General features: G+C 47.7%; 1 protein-coding gene across 1 annotated transcript; it reads left to right on the forward strand.

The window, feature by feature from the left end:
- Window positions 1-618: 618 nt before the first annotated feature.
- On the forward strand, window positions 619-2757 carry IER5 (immediate early response 5). Its single transcript, XM_025921166.2, has one exon. The coding sequence runs from the start codon at window positions 854-856 to the stop codon at window positions 1814-1816; it is 963 nt and encodes a 320-aa protein (XP_025776951.2). The 5' UTR covers window positions 619-853; the 3' UTR covers window positions 1817-2757.
- The last annotated feature ends 10167 nt before the right edge of the window (window positions 2758-12924 follow it).

A 12924-nucleotide genomic window follows, 5' to 3' on the forward strand; every position in this document is an offset into this window, starting at 1 on the left:
ACCTGTACCACCTTTCACTGTAACCTGTGACAAGTGTGTTTGTTTCATAGAGAACAAAGTGATAGATGACTGCTTTAGTAGAGAACCAATAACTTGGTATCTAGTCACAATTCCTTGATAAGCAGCTAAAAACTTAGTAACTTTTAGAACTCTCTTTTTCTTTCTTAGATTTAACAGATGCTAAGAGTGTTTGTGACTCCAGGACGGCAAGGCACTCATCCAAAATCAGTATCTGCTAAATACCTTGTGGTAATACTATTTGTTACGGGGGCGGGGGCGGGGGGGATACTCAGATGAAAGTTCCAGTGGTTTAGTTCCCTCTGGTTCTGGCAAGCCAGCGCACAAGCCAGAATCTTTAACTACAAACCACACTGTGGCTAAGCCTCCGCTCAGTGACCCGCAGGCGGAGAACAAGCCCCGACCCGTCCCGTGCGGCCACCGCCGCACGTCGTCGCCCCCTTTAAGAGACTGCTCCGCGGGACTAACGTTCGAATGGCACTGGCGCCCCTCCTCGGCCTCCGATTGGTCGCGCGCGGCGCACGAGGGCGCGCCGCCCAGCCCCGGAACGGTTGGCGGCCCTTCGCGATTGGCGGGCGAGGGGCCTATATAAGGCGCCGGGAGTGCGGGCCGCCCTCAGTTAGCGACCGGACCTGGGAGCGGGCTGTTGTCTGTTGTGAGTAGGAGCGGGAGTCAGTGAGCGCGTCACGGGAGTCGTTTCTTTTCAGAGTCTTCAGGTGTCGAAGGTCCACCCCCGGACCGGACTTGTCGACGCCTCTCGTCCCCTCCCTGTTTCCGAACGTGAGCCGGGCTCTCTCCCGTCACCTCCGAGGCAGCCCTGCGAAAAGGAGGCAGGATGGAGTTCAAGCTGGAGGCTCATCGTATTGTCAGCATCTCCCTGGGCAAGATCTACAACTCGCGGGTCCAGCGCGGCGGCATCAAACTGCACAAGAACCTGCTGGTCTCGCTGGTACTGCGCAGCGCCCGCCAGGTCTACCTGAGTGACCCGTGCCCGGGCCTCTACTTGGCCGGTCCCGCGGGGAGCCCGGCGGCGCCGCCGCAGCAGCCCGGGGAGCCGGCGGCCGGGCCGCCCGCGGGCTGGGGGGAGCCGCCACCGCCGGCCGCTTGTGCCGCCTGGCCGGAGACCGAGCCGCAGCCGGAGCGCCCGGCCGACCCGGCCCCGCCGCGGGTGGGCGCCGCGGAGCCCGCGGCCCCGGTGACGGGCGCCGGGGACGCTCTTCGGGCCGGCGAGGTGGAGGAGGCGGAAGCTGCCTGGCGCCGCGTGGAGGGACCGCGCGAGGCGGCGGAGGGAGGAGCCGGGGTCTTCGCGGCAGCTGAGGGGCCCCGTGGGGCGCGCCGCCACTGCGGCTGCCCCCCAGGAGGGGAGGACAGGCCGGGGGCGCTGGGCGCTTGCCCCCGAGTTGACTGCCGCTGTGCGCCGCGGCCGGCCGAGGACGAGCCCCCGGCACCGCCCGCCGTCGGCCCCCGGAAGCGCGGCGCGGCGGGCGTGGGTGGCGGCCCCGCGGGCGGTCCGGCGCCCGGCTCCAGCCCGCTCAAGAAGCCCCGCCGGAACTCGGAGGAGCAGCCGGGCGGGGCGGAGGAGGAGGAGGAGGAGATGGAGACCGGGAACGTGGCTAACCTCATTAGCATCTTCGGTTCCAGCTTCTCGGGACTCTTGCGGAAAAGCCCCGGGGGCGGCCGGGAGGAAGCCGAGGGAGAGGAGAGCGGTCCGGAAGCCGCCGAGCCCGGGCAGATCTGCTGCGATAAGCCGGTGCTGAGAGACATTAACCCTTGGAGCACAGCCATCGTGGCCTTCTGAGCCCCCGGGTCCCGTTCGGAAGGAGGTTGAGCGGCGGGTGGCCCCGACGTGAGGCTGCGAGGACGGCCCAGAGACCGCAGGGCGCTGGACGCGTTGCGGGGACCGTGGGTGCCGCCGGGCAGCACCGACTGCCCTCGGGCTCGGCGGCCTCCCCCCTGGAGGCTTGTCGGAAGAGGACGATCGTTAACTTTTGTGTAGTGTTCTGTCTGTGTACGTACGTCTGTCTTGTTGAATTCAGACCATTTTGTCCTTCTGGAATGCACCACCCCTTTCCCAGGGCTGAGGAGATCGGGGGCAGACGGGGACTTTCCTTTGCCGGCAGCCCCGAGAAGGAAGCGGCGGAGAGGGCCGGGCCTGGGGAGTTCCCCTTTCGTGCTCGGGGGAGGAAGGGACTTTACACACACCCCTCACATGAAAGCTAGCCCCGCACCAGGGCCGGGAGTGGCATTTCCTCACAGGATTTCCTAAGACTAGAGGGATTTAGTCTGGAGCAGAGACCTGTATCATTTCGCTCTCCCCACTTTTCTGTCTCTGAAGAAACTTCTGTACCCTGTGATTACTCTGGGAAAGGGAATCTGAGCGGCTCTTGTCTTCCCCACGGGGGGGAGGGGGGGAAAGAAAAAAGCTTGATGAACTTCACAGAAGAGTTCAAGCTTGGAAATATGGAGTTTATAGAGAATAGATATATTTTTAAAAGCTCTAGATCGGAACTACTACAAGTGCTTTTAAAAAGTGTTTAATGAAACAGAGTTTACAGACAGAAGCCCTAAGTGGAAAGACCTTATGGTTTTGTAGATACGGTGACTCCAGTCTTTGTTGTATAAAGGTTGGGGGAGCCGACAAGGTTTTTGTACAGTATTTTCTCCTTCGTTGTATTGATTTTGGTATAAAAATGTAACTTTACGTGTCTAACACGTATTAAATATTTTGAAGCAACTTAATCGCCTCCTTGTCTGTAATCATCTGTCTGGGTTGGAAGGGAAGAGGGAGAAGGGTGACTATGGTCCTGGCTGGAAAAGTGGTTCTTAATATCAGTCATGCACAGACTGGGGACATTGTTTTCTGACTTCACTAAGTATGGAGAGAGATGTTGAAGGTGCCTCCCCTAGATCAACGGAGGACTGCTATTAGGTACTGATACCAGTGGTCAGCCAATTTCTTAACCTGTCACTACAACTGCCTTCTCTGAAGTCCGTTTAGCCCAGTTTGATTTTCTGCAGCTCAATCTGATAGTGTCTAATATTAATTAACTTTAGTGCCAACTTTTGAAGCCCTTCCCGTATGCAAATATGTTTTAACAAAAACTTCTTTTTAGTATCCTGTTAAACTATATAATATGGGTCACGTTTCAGCTTTGTTATTGAAAAAAACACACATGAGGGCAGCTAATGAGACTGACCCGCCCAGTTGGTTGATCCTCCTCTGTATTCCAGTGGATGGAGTTTTCAGTGTTTTTTTTTTTTTTTTCCTCTTATTGTCTTATCTGTAGAAAGTGAAAGGAAATTGCCTGTGTCAAACTAGGTAAGGAAGGAGGGCTAGGCAAATTCAGCTTAGCAAAACTTCCTAATTTGCTCAGTGTTTGGGTCATGGTAAACACTTAGGTGATGACAGCTATGTCATCAGTTGGTTTTACAATAATTACTGCATTTTAAGAGAGCTTTTTGTCGGGCAAGTATTCGATATGTGAAAGGGATTCACTAATCTAGTTCAGAAGCAAATCAATTAGAACGCTATTTTAAAATATTGTTGCTAGTACTTTAAAAGCTGTTATTGGTCTATAACAGCTTATAAATGAGTATTTAAGAGATGGAACAAATTGAGGAAAGATTAGACAAAGCTTTTAAGTAAAGGTTATGGCCTTTGAACAGAGGGAGCAAATGAATGGTGCTTTGGTATTCCTAAAGTCTTGATTATGTGAACTTCTGTCGTAGCTCAGTAGGCCAGTGCTTTGATTTTTTGCAACTCTATTAGTGATTCATTAAGCATAAGGAACTTTTGGCCTTCTGCTCCATCACCATAACAATATATTCATAGAATTAAACCTTGTCTAATCAGGGTCTTATTAAAATTGACATGTTTTTCTTTCAGAGATTAGCTATTTAAGTTCAGTTCTAGCCACAAGAGATCCATTGAGTGCTAACTGCTTAAACTGAATAAATGGTCCAGGGCCTTACTTTTGCAAACATTTCCTGTTGCTAGAAAGTAATTATGCTTGAACAGCTATCTCAGTGCATCTTTATTTTTGAAAGGGGGTAACATTTGATGTGTTTAAGAGAGTTGGTATGTTTTGGGTAAGATTGAAGTTCCTGTTGATTGTTTTCACATTTAAGAGAAAACATGGGACCATGTTTCTACTTAATTTAGAGAACGTAAGTGGATATATTTGATAGGGAGATCTAGCTTTGTAGGAAATCTGAAAAGATCATGATTGGTTTTGCAGAATTGTTGCAGAAGCTGTATAGTGTAATGGTTAAAGCTTGGGCTCTTGAGTGAGACTTCTGATTTTGTATTTTGGGTCTGCCACTTAATTAGGTGAGGAACTCTAGACAGATGACTTCATCTCTTTCTGCCTCAGTTTTTCCAAATGTGAAATTGAGATAATTGTATCAATCTCGTAGGGTTGTGGAAGTTAATGAGCTAATGCCTCAAAAGTTCTTAGAAAAGTGAGCATGCATAGCACTCAGTTTTTAGTTATTGTTAACTTAGAAGTGAATTTTGTGTGTAAATCAGATATATTACTGTCAAAGAATTGTGTATATTTGTAAGAAAGGCAAGTAAGGGGGAATCTATTTTAAACTTAGCCTATCTGAATGCTGGGTTTGTTTATTCTCTGGACACTTGGCAGTTACAAAGCTTAGTTGCATCAGCATGGTTTTGCTGTTCTGTATGTCTCACACCAACTCTGTGACTTTTCTGATTGTATCAAGCAACTCTATTTTCAGGGAAGAGTAAGCAGGAGTGAAAACACTCAAGGAGCAAAGATCTTGTTGACATGCAAACGCTTTCTGTGAGTAAAGAAAATATAGCCCACAGAGTTATTTTTAGCCTGAATTGCTTGGGCATAGAATGTTTCTTAAGCCATGTTAATTGATAGGTCTTGGAAAAGAGCCTTCCCAGTGGCAGGATAAGGTTATCACACACAACTAAATCAGATTCACTGTGACTACAAATGAAGCCAATAGTTTTTAATACCTAACCACTTGTTGACCACTCTGGGAGGGACTCTTCTTTTGATTAAAGAAACCTTAGCTGTGGTCTAGGGGGAAAATTTTTTTTTTTTTTTACTGTCCCATGAAAACTAGTTGTTTAAAAAGTGCTTTTTGATGAGTACTTCAAGATCACATTAATAGTGAATAAAGGTGATAAGTTTTAGTACAACACTTCTTAACCAGGTTACTTTAAACCTGTCTTCCCTCTCAGAAACTGTTGATTGTATTTGGGGAAAGGAACTTAAGATGGAAAGCTTGAACTGCACAGTGACTAGATTTTCCCTAAGGCACCTGGTAGAGTAATAATAACCTTTCTATCCCTATCATTTATCACTGATTGGATTTGGGGATGAGAAGTGGGAGGGAATGGACTATTTAGCAACATTGGTAAACATCTTCTCAGACTACAGACATAGTAAATATTGGGAATGGAATTAATGATGACAAAACTGCTCTTTTTTATCACTGAATTAGTCTGAATCTCTTACCTCAACTTGCTAGGCAGGTAACTCCCCTTAGAGCCTGTGAGGTGGAGTCAAAAGGCTAATACCTACTGCGATACAGAGTTCGATGGACATTTATTTCCTTGTGCTTTTTTTTTTAAGTAGAGTTAGTTCAGTTCACTGAATAACCAAAGAAATTCTGATCTCTTGCCCTAAATATTCTTGTCCTGTTTGTGAATTTTTTATTCTTCTAAGCTCGCTTTAATCCCAGCAGTTCCTGAAAGAAGAAGAGAATGAAAAGAAACAGCGATCCAACCCTCCCGTGACTATGAAAGAAGCCATTACTATTAGGTGCCGAACTCCGGTGGCAGTGAGGTCTGCTTCCCAGGATTCCTGGCACTCTTTCCAGTAATGAGCAGTTTGTTTCTCAGCCTTTGAACCATTATTCACATTTAAAATTCTACTCAGCGGAAAGCCTTGGGAGGAAAAATCTAGTAGAAGTAGAACCGATGTTAGGAATCATGGTAATCTTAGTGCATGTCCTTGGAGTTTTTCAGTAACAGATCTTGAGGGTATAATAGAGAAGAGGGTGTGTGAGAGCAGAAAGTGTAAAAGGATACACACATCTAGTAGAATGCCTCCTTCCTGATCCAAACACGGTTTTTCCCCGTGCCTGCCACCACCCCTTCCCCCGGCAGGAATGAGGGTTTTAAAAATAAAACCCTTCTCTAGCTCTCTCAGAGAACATAGCCCAAAGCATCTTTGCTGGACTATATCCTGGGGTTTATCTCAGACCTTTGGAATCTCACAAGCAGGGAGGGAGAAGCCTCCTGGGACTGCATTCCTACATGTGCCTCTCCCTCTCCCCTACTCTCCTGATCCGCAGTACCCCCCCCCCAACTGGATACTGCCCACTTATGGGCAGGTGAGACATTGTCAGCTATGAGCTTTTGAAAGTTGCAGGAAGAAGGGCTGATGCCCTGTCACTACCACCAAGCATCTTCCACAGGTAAATCTCTTAAGGGTCTAGCCTACAGTAGGCCTGTGACATTTCTTGATAAATCTTTTTTATATAATAAAGTTTTCTGGGACCTGGTCACAAGAGGCCCCCAGGCCTATGTGATAAGCCACATCGCTAACTTACACAATGAAGGTAAGACTCAGCTTCCCCCTTTCTACCCATTTAGCACCAAGGCAGGCCTGGTCGCCCTCTGCTTTCTCCCTATGACCTGGGCCCCTGCCAGGCTGCCCCAGCTCATCATTGCACTAGATGCCAAGGCAAGGCTCCTTTCAGCTTTTCTAGAACTCGGGGATTTGCCAAACACCATGTGTTCCCACCTGCTTGTTCTATCTATTCAATGTCTCAAGTCTTGGGGCAGGACAGCTGCTGGAAGCTTGCTTTCTCTGAGGTAAAAGAAAACTACTCTGTTCTCCCTGCTCAAAGCACTGAGGTTTTCTCTGAGGGGCAGAATTTTCTTTGGCTACTCCTCATACTTGATCCCTTTCCTGGGTCCCATTCGAGTTTTTATTCAGGCTGATCCACATCTGCGTGGCTGTTTCTTTCTAGCCAGTCACAGCGTCACCCTGCCCTTTGTGGCCTACATACCTCCTTCAGTGCTGTAGTTATGTCTTTCCTATCTGTCTGTCTGGGTGCTAGTCTTCCGTCCCTCTACCCTCTCCTGAGGATGCTCACATTCATTGTTTACCTGTGGGGAAGAGTCTGAGTGCTCAGGGAAGAGCTGTGATTGGGAGTGCTACCTCCTGCAAGATGGAGCAGAGTTGGATTTCTTGACCTTGAACCCTGCAGAATCTGGAGACTCTACGCCCTGGAGATCAAGCCACAGCTGTAGTAGTGGGTCGTTCAATCCTGGTGCCTCGCCAGACCCCCAATTCCATCATAATAGCAGGGGGTGGGTATGGGAGTATCCATCTAGAAACCGGAGCAGCTGCCGAAAAACAGCCTGGCTTTTGGCCAGATGGAGGGAAGAAGAGGCAAAGCCAGGGGAGCCCAAACTTGGGCTACACAGCATTTCCGCTCCCCCTTTCCTGGAACTGCAAGTGCCGCGTTTTAGAACAGATAATGAATCACAGAGCTGCTCTGATGAAGAAATCCAAAAGTGCCTCTTTGCCTTGTCTCTCCCCATGTCCCCTCTTTAGGCTTTGACTGATTAATATAAACTTTTTACAGTGAGTTACTGGAAATGGGAGTAGAGGAATAGTCAAAACCCGCTGGAATCCCGCAACTGAGGTGACCAGTAGGAAGTGAGCTAGACGGTGTGAAGAGATACTGCGTGGGTGGAGGTGGGGGGCCGTCATTGGGAGGAATTGCCATGGAGTCAAGTTCTCCTGCTCAGAAGGTCTGCTGTGGGTCAAGTGAATCCAGGGCAGGAGCACCGCACCCACTTTTTTCTCCCCAGCTTTTCTCAAGCTGCACCCATTTTCTTCAGACAATCTCCAAGTTCTATTTTTGGTTTGGAAAAGGGTGAAAGTGCCTTGGCATCTGCATTTATCATCTTGTTCTCTCTCTGTGTGACCTACTTTAGAGACTGGAGTTGCTTTTCTTTTTATGGCTATGGGAGAAATCCCTGAAAGCAAAAATTCAGTTTCAGAAGCTGAACTTAAGGTTCACGGGATACTATGTTGAGGTTGTTATTACTCTATGATTTCTGTGGTTTTCTCCCCCACCACCCCACTTCCTCTTTAAAATATCTTTTTAAAAGGCACTCCTTCCCTGCACTGCTAAGAGCAGTTGTAAAGATGTGGTGTGGGGGTGATTTTGGCATGTGAGCTGGCCCAGCTGTCAACTTCCCAAACTTTAAGTCACCTCAGCATCAGGCATCTGGCCTCCTAACATGGAGCTTGCAGCTCCTTAAGGCTCCTGAACTTGCCTATGAGACAAGGAGACACAGAGGGGAGAGTCTCCTACTTATCAGTCAGGAAAGAGTAGATGAGGTCCAGAAAGTGAGTAGGTCCTCTCGAACAGTCAAGTGAGGACCCAAGCAGAGGCAGTGTTAGAATTCACCCTGGACCAGTCCTTGGGACCCCTCTGAACCAGGAACTTAGGGACCAGAATCTGAAATGTGGCTTACTACTGGGAGAATCACTTTTCTTGGTTTCTGTTTATAGTCCAAAAAAAAAAAAAAAAAAAATTATCCACTTGCCTCACAATTGTTATTTAAAGGGGCGCCTGGGTGGCGCAGTCGGTTAAGCGTCCGACTTCAGCCAGGTCACGATCTCGCGGTCCGTGAGTTCGAGCCCCGCGTCGGGCTCTGGGCTGATGGCTCAGAGCCTGGAGCCTGTTTCCTATTCTGTGTCTCCCTCTCTCTCTGCCCCTCCCCCGTTCATGCTCTGTCTCTCTCTGTCCCAAAAATAAATAAAAAACGTTGAAAAAAAAATTTTAAAAATAAAGATAAATCAGTGTTTGTAAAGCATAGCTAGAAGATAACAACTCAGCCCTAGGTCCTATCAATTAAGTATTTACTGGAACACCCAGAAGGAAATCATCAATGGGGAACACAGAGATGCAAACAATAGCGTCCTGGTTCTCAAGTTGGATTTCATTCCAGATGAGTTACAAAAACAACACAGACACCGCCCTCCCCTGCCCCCCCCCCACCAAAACCTGACAGTATGAAGTGTGATCTAGCCCCTTGCTTCTCAAAGTATGGTCCATGGACCAGCAACATGGGTATCATCTGGGAGTTTACCAGAAATGTGGATCTCAGGCCCTACCCCAGACTACTAAATCTGCATTTTCACAAGGTTCTGAGGTGATTTGTACATTAAAGTTTAAAAAGCAGATATTTCCACTGATCTCAGGGTCAAGTGTAAACTTCTCAGCTTGAGATCACTCAAGGCCTAGCTCCCCCACGCTATTCCTTCCTTCATGATGCCTTAGGGTACTGCCTGCAGGCATGTGTGTGTGTGTGTGTGTGTGTGTGTGTGTGTGTGTGTGTGTTGCTTTTCATATGCTGCTCTCCAGGGCATAGCAAAGTTTAGAGATGGTCCTTAAACCTGAGAGCATAAAGAAACTCTCCAAGCAAGAGAGAAGGGCAGTAGCTAAGGATGTAATAAAGGGGAAGCCTGGAGGTAAGGGCTGGAGTAGGAAGAGGACATTGGTAGCAGGGACAGTGTGTGGCAAAGGTGGGAGTAGAGCCAAGGAAGATGGGCAACAGAACAGTCAAGGAGAGCAAGAACAAAGAAAAAGGTCACCAAACTGAGGATAGTTACTGGCGAATTTTGAGAAAGTTTCTGGTAGAAGACAGGAGGAAAAAATCCAATTATAAAGTGTGGAGGGAAGGATGTGGAGGCTCCAGCTTCCTCCAAGAAATCTGGCATAAAAGGCAAAAGAGAACGAGAAGGATAGCTAGAGAGGATGTTAGGTCAATTGAAAGGGCCTGTACATTTCTTAAGACAGAACCAACCAGAGACAACTGAACTGAGGTGAATGGGGTTTGAATATATAAACTGCTAAGTATGCATCTCTTATCAGAAGGAAGAAACACTTTCTTTTTCTTCTCCTGTCAAATAAAAGGAGACTGGAGACACTAATAAATCACTCCAGGGACCTTGTTAGTATCAGCAGCCTGCATTGTCTTCCTCATTCCCAGCCCGCAAAGACTTGCAGCTTAAACTCCTGCATACCAGTTGGCAAGGTGACAAACTGAGAGAGGATCCTGGAGGGTAAAGGATCACTCTCCCAAACCCTAGTGCTGCCAGCTACTCATCTAAAGATCTACGTTTCTGATGCTTCATCCTCTTTACATATCAGGAGTCCAAAACATCAGAACATGCGGGCATGTGCTATGAGGAAAGCAGAATCTGGGGTTCTTGTCAGCAGAAACACACACACACACACACACACACACACACACACACACCCTTCTAGTCTGTTCTCATTTGGAAAGCCAGTTATGAATGAGTGTGGTTTTCCTGGGTAAGAAATTTTCTCTTCCTTCCCTCCCAAGCAAAGTCTGACCTCATCTGTCATTTTCAGTATTATGGAGGATTAGTCTGAGGCTGAGAACGGGTTGAGACTTGCCCAACAAAGAGGCTCCGGATACTGAGAGAAGAAGGAGGAAAGCCGAGCAGTTTTGGGTCTCTTCAGGCAATGATGAGAATAGGAGTGGGAGAGGAGAGGGGTGGACGCATGGGGAAGGCAAGAGAGACAGATGTCTGTGGTGATTTCAAAAGAAACACAAGACTAAAATAAACGCAGAGTCAGAAAACAGGAAGAATGTGAGAAGGAGGAGAAGGTAATGGACTGAGAAGTGCAGTGTGTTTGGTAAAACATAGCCCTGTCCAGATGGAGAAACAGCATTATCCCCCAGCAAAGTCTTCTGGAACGGGGGTGGGGAAGAATGCAAAAGAATTAATAGCTCTACTTGGTAGTGGCATCGTTTTATGCTAAAGCGAAAATAGCCACAAAGCAACATCATGGTTGGACCTTCACCCCAATTTTCTGAAAGGTTAAGATGAGGCCCTAACTTGTTAGTCTTTGTCTGCCTAGACCACCCAGAGATAAAATTCAACCCAGAGCTCAAAATTTCTTCAGTCCGGTTGCTTTCTGTCCTAATTAGCTGAAGCTATTTCTTTCTTTCTTTTTTTTTTTTTTTAATGTTTATTTATTTCTGAGAGAGACAGAGACAGAATGCGAGTGGGTTAGGGGCAGAGAGAGAGGGAGACACAGAAGCCGAAGCTTCAGGCTCCAGGCTCCGAGCCGTCAGCACAGAGCCCAACTCGGGGCTTGAACTCACGAGCCGTGAGATCATGACCCGAGCCAAAGTCAGACGCTCAACCGGCTGAGCCACCCAGGTGCCCCTGAAGCTATTTCTAAAAACAAACGGATCATCTTCTCTCACAGATTCCCTGGTGGCCCTTTCCCCACAGCTACCTGCATCCAGAGCCTTCTCCTGACTTCTCTGTGCTTCTCAAGTTCCCTCGGACACCAGGGCTGCAGACCTTAGACTCATCTCCCTCTTTTGCCAACACATTGAAACACTTGCTAACGCTTCTAGCATTACTTCCTGTAAAGCTCATTTCCATTCCTGCTCCTCACTGTCACCTTCTTTATTCTTTACATCAAGCCCTTATTACTTCGGTCTATTCTCCCCTAACCTTCAACAACCTCCCCCCACCCACCAACCTGGTAACTAAGAGACTACTCATCTTACAATATGGTTTTGGCGATGTTCTCAGTCTCTGAATCAAAAGCCTCTAATGACTTTCCACATTCTCTATGAACTCCTCTGTCTGCCATTCAGCTTTTCATTCAGCCATCAGTTATTGTCTGCTCTGCACCTGGCACTGGGTACAAAGTTGAGTTAAGGAATTTGATGTCTAGGGGAAAGAGCAATGGAAGACTCATTACAATTTGGCTTAATACTATGGTGATGCAGGAATATTGATGAGGGATGCTTAACCCAGACAGTGTCAAGGAAGGAGTCCTGGGAAGAGGAAGTTATTTCTGTGCCGAGTCCCAAAAGACAAACTGGGAGTTAGCCAAATGGAAAGTAAGAGAAAAAAACAGTTCAGGCAGATGGAGCTGCATGTGCAACGGCCCTGAGGCCAAAGAGCTGGTAGAATCTGAATATTGCAAATGCTTTATTCTGGTTGGAACATGGGTATAGAGTGGGATGTCGTGCCAAGGATTAGGAGAGGTCAGATTACAAAAGGCTAGGCATGCCACAGGAGGGGTTTGGTTTCATCTGGAAAGATGTGGGAGAGTCAAGAGAGTCCCACCAGGGGTGGGACCCACTCAGATTTACATGTAGATCCATCATTGGCTATAGTGTGGAGCCAGGACTGGGAGTGGAAGAAGAGGAAGGATGAGGCAGGCTGAGGCAGGGGCCACATAGAGGGCTCCTCAGTCATCCAGGTGAGAAATCCCTGGGGCTAATAGCCACAGTGGCAATTCTCCAAATGTACATCTATTGTACATTGCCTCATATTGCTATTTATGTACATGTTTTTTAGTTGCATGAAATTCCTTACCTCCCCAGATTGTAAGTTCTTTGCAGATAAGTGCTAGACCTTAATCTTATATTATGTAGAGGCCTTTCGGTGAGGATTTGCACTGATATCAGTTGAACCAGAGAATGTTAAAAAAAAAAAAAAAAAAAAAAAGAAAGAGGGGTTGGTGGGGACTAGCCTAGAGGCAGCAGGTAGGAGGGAGCTCACAGCCAAAAGAGAGAAAGGAATGTGAGGCTTCTTTTGCTCTGACCCCACACTTCCTGCAGCCCAGCTGGGTTCCCACTCCAGTTTCTAAGAAGCAAATTCTGAATCACCTCTTTCTTCCTAAATTCTCTTCCCCCAAAGGATTCAAAGGCTTTAAGGGGTGTTGGAGTGGGGAGGGTAGAAATGCCATCTGATTCTTTCCCCTTCTCACAACATAGATGAAATGCAGTGATGTTGACAATGGCCAAGCTGGGAAGAATGTAGCCAGAATAGAGCCTTC

This window comes from Puma concolor, chromosome E4, assembly GCF_028749965.1.
Source record: "Puma concolor isolate L17-30 chromosome E4, mPumCon1.1.hap2, whole genome shotgun sequence".
Classification (NCBI taxonomy): Eukaryota; Metazoa; Chordata; class Mammalia; order Carnivora; family Felidae; genus Puma; species Puma concolor.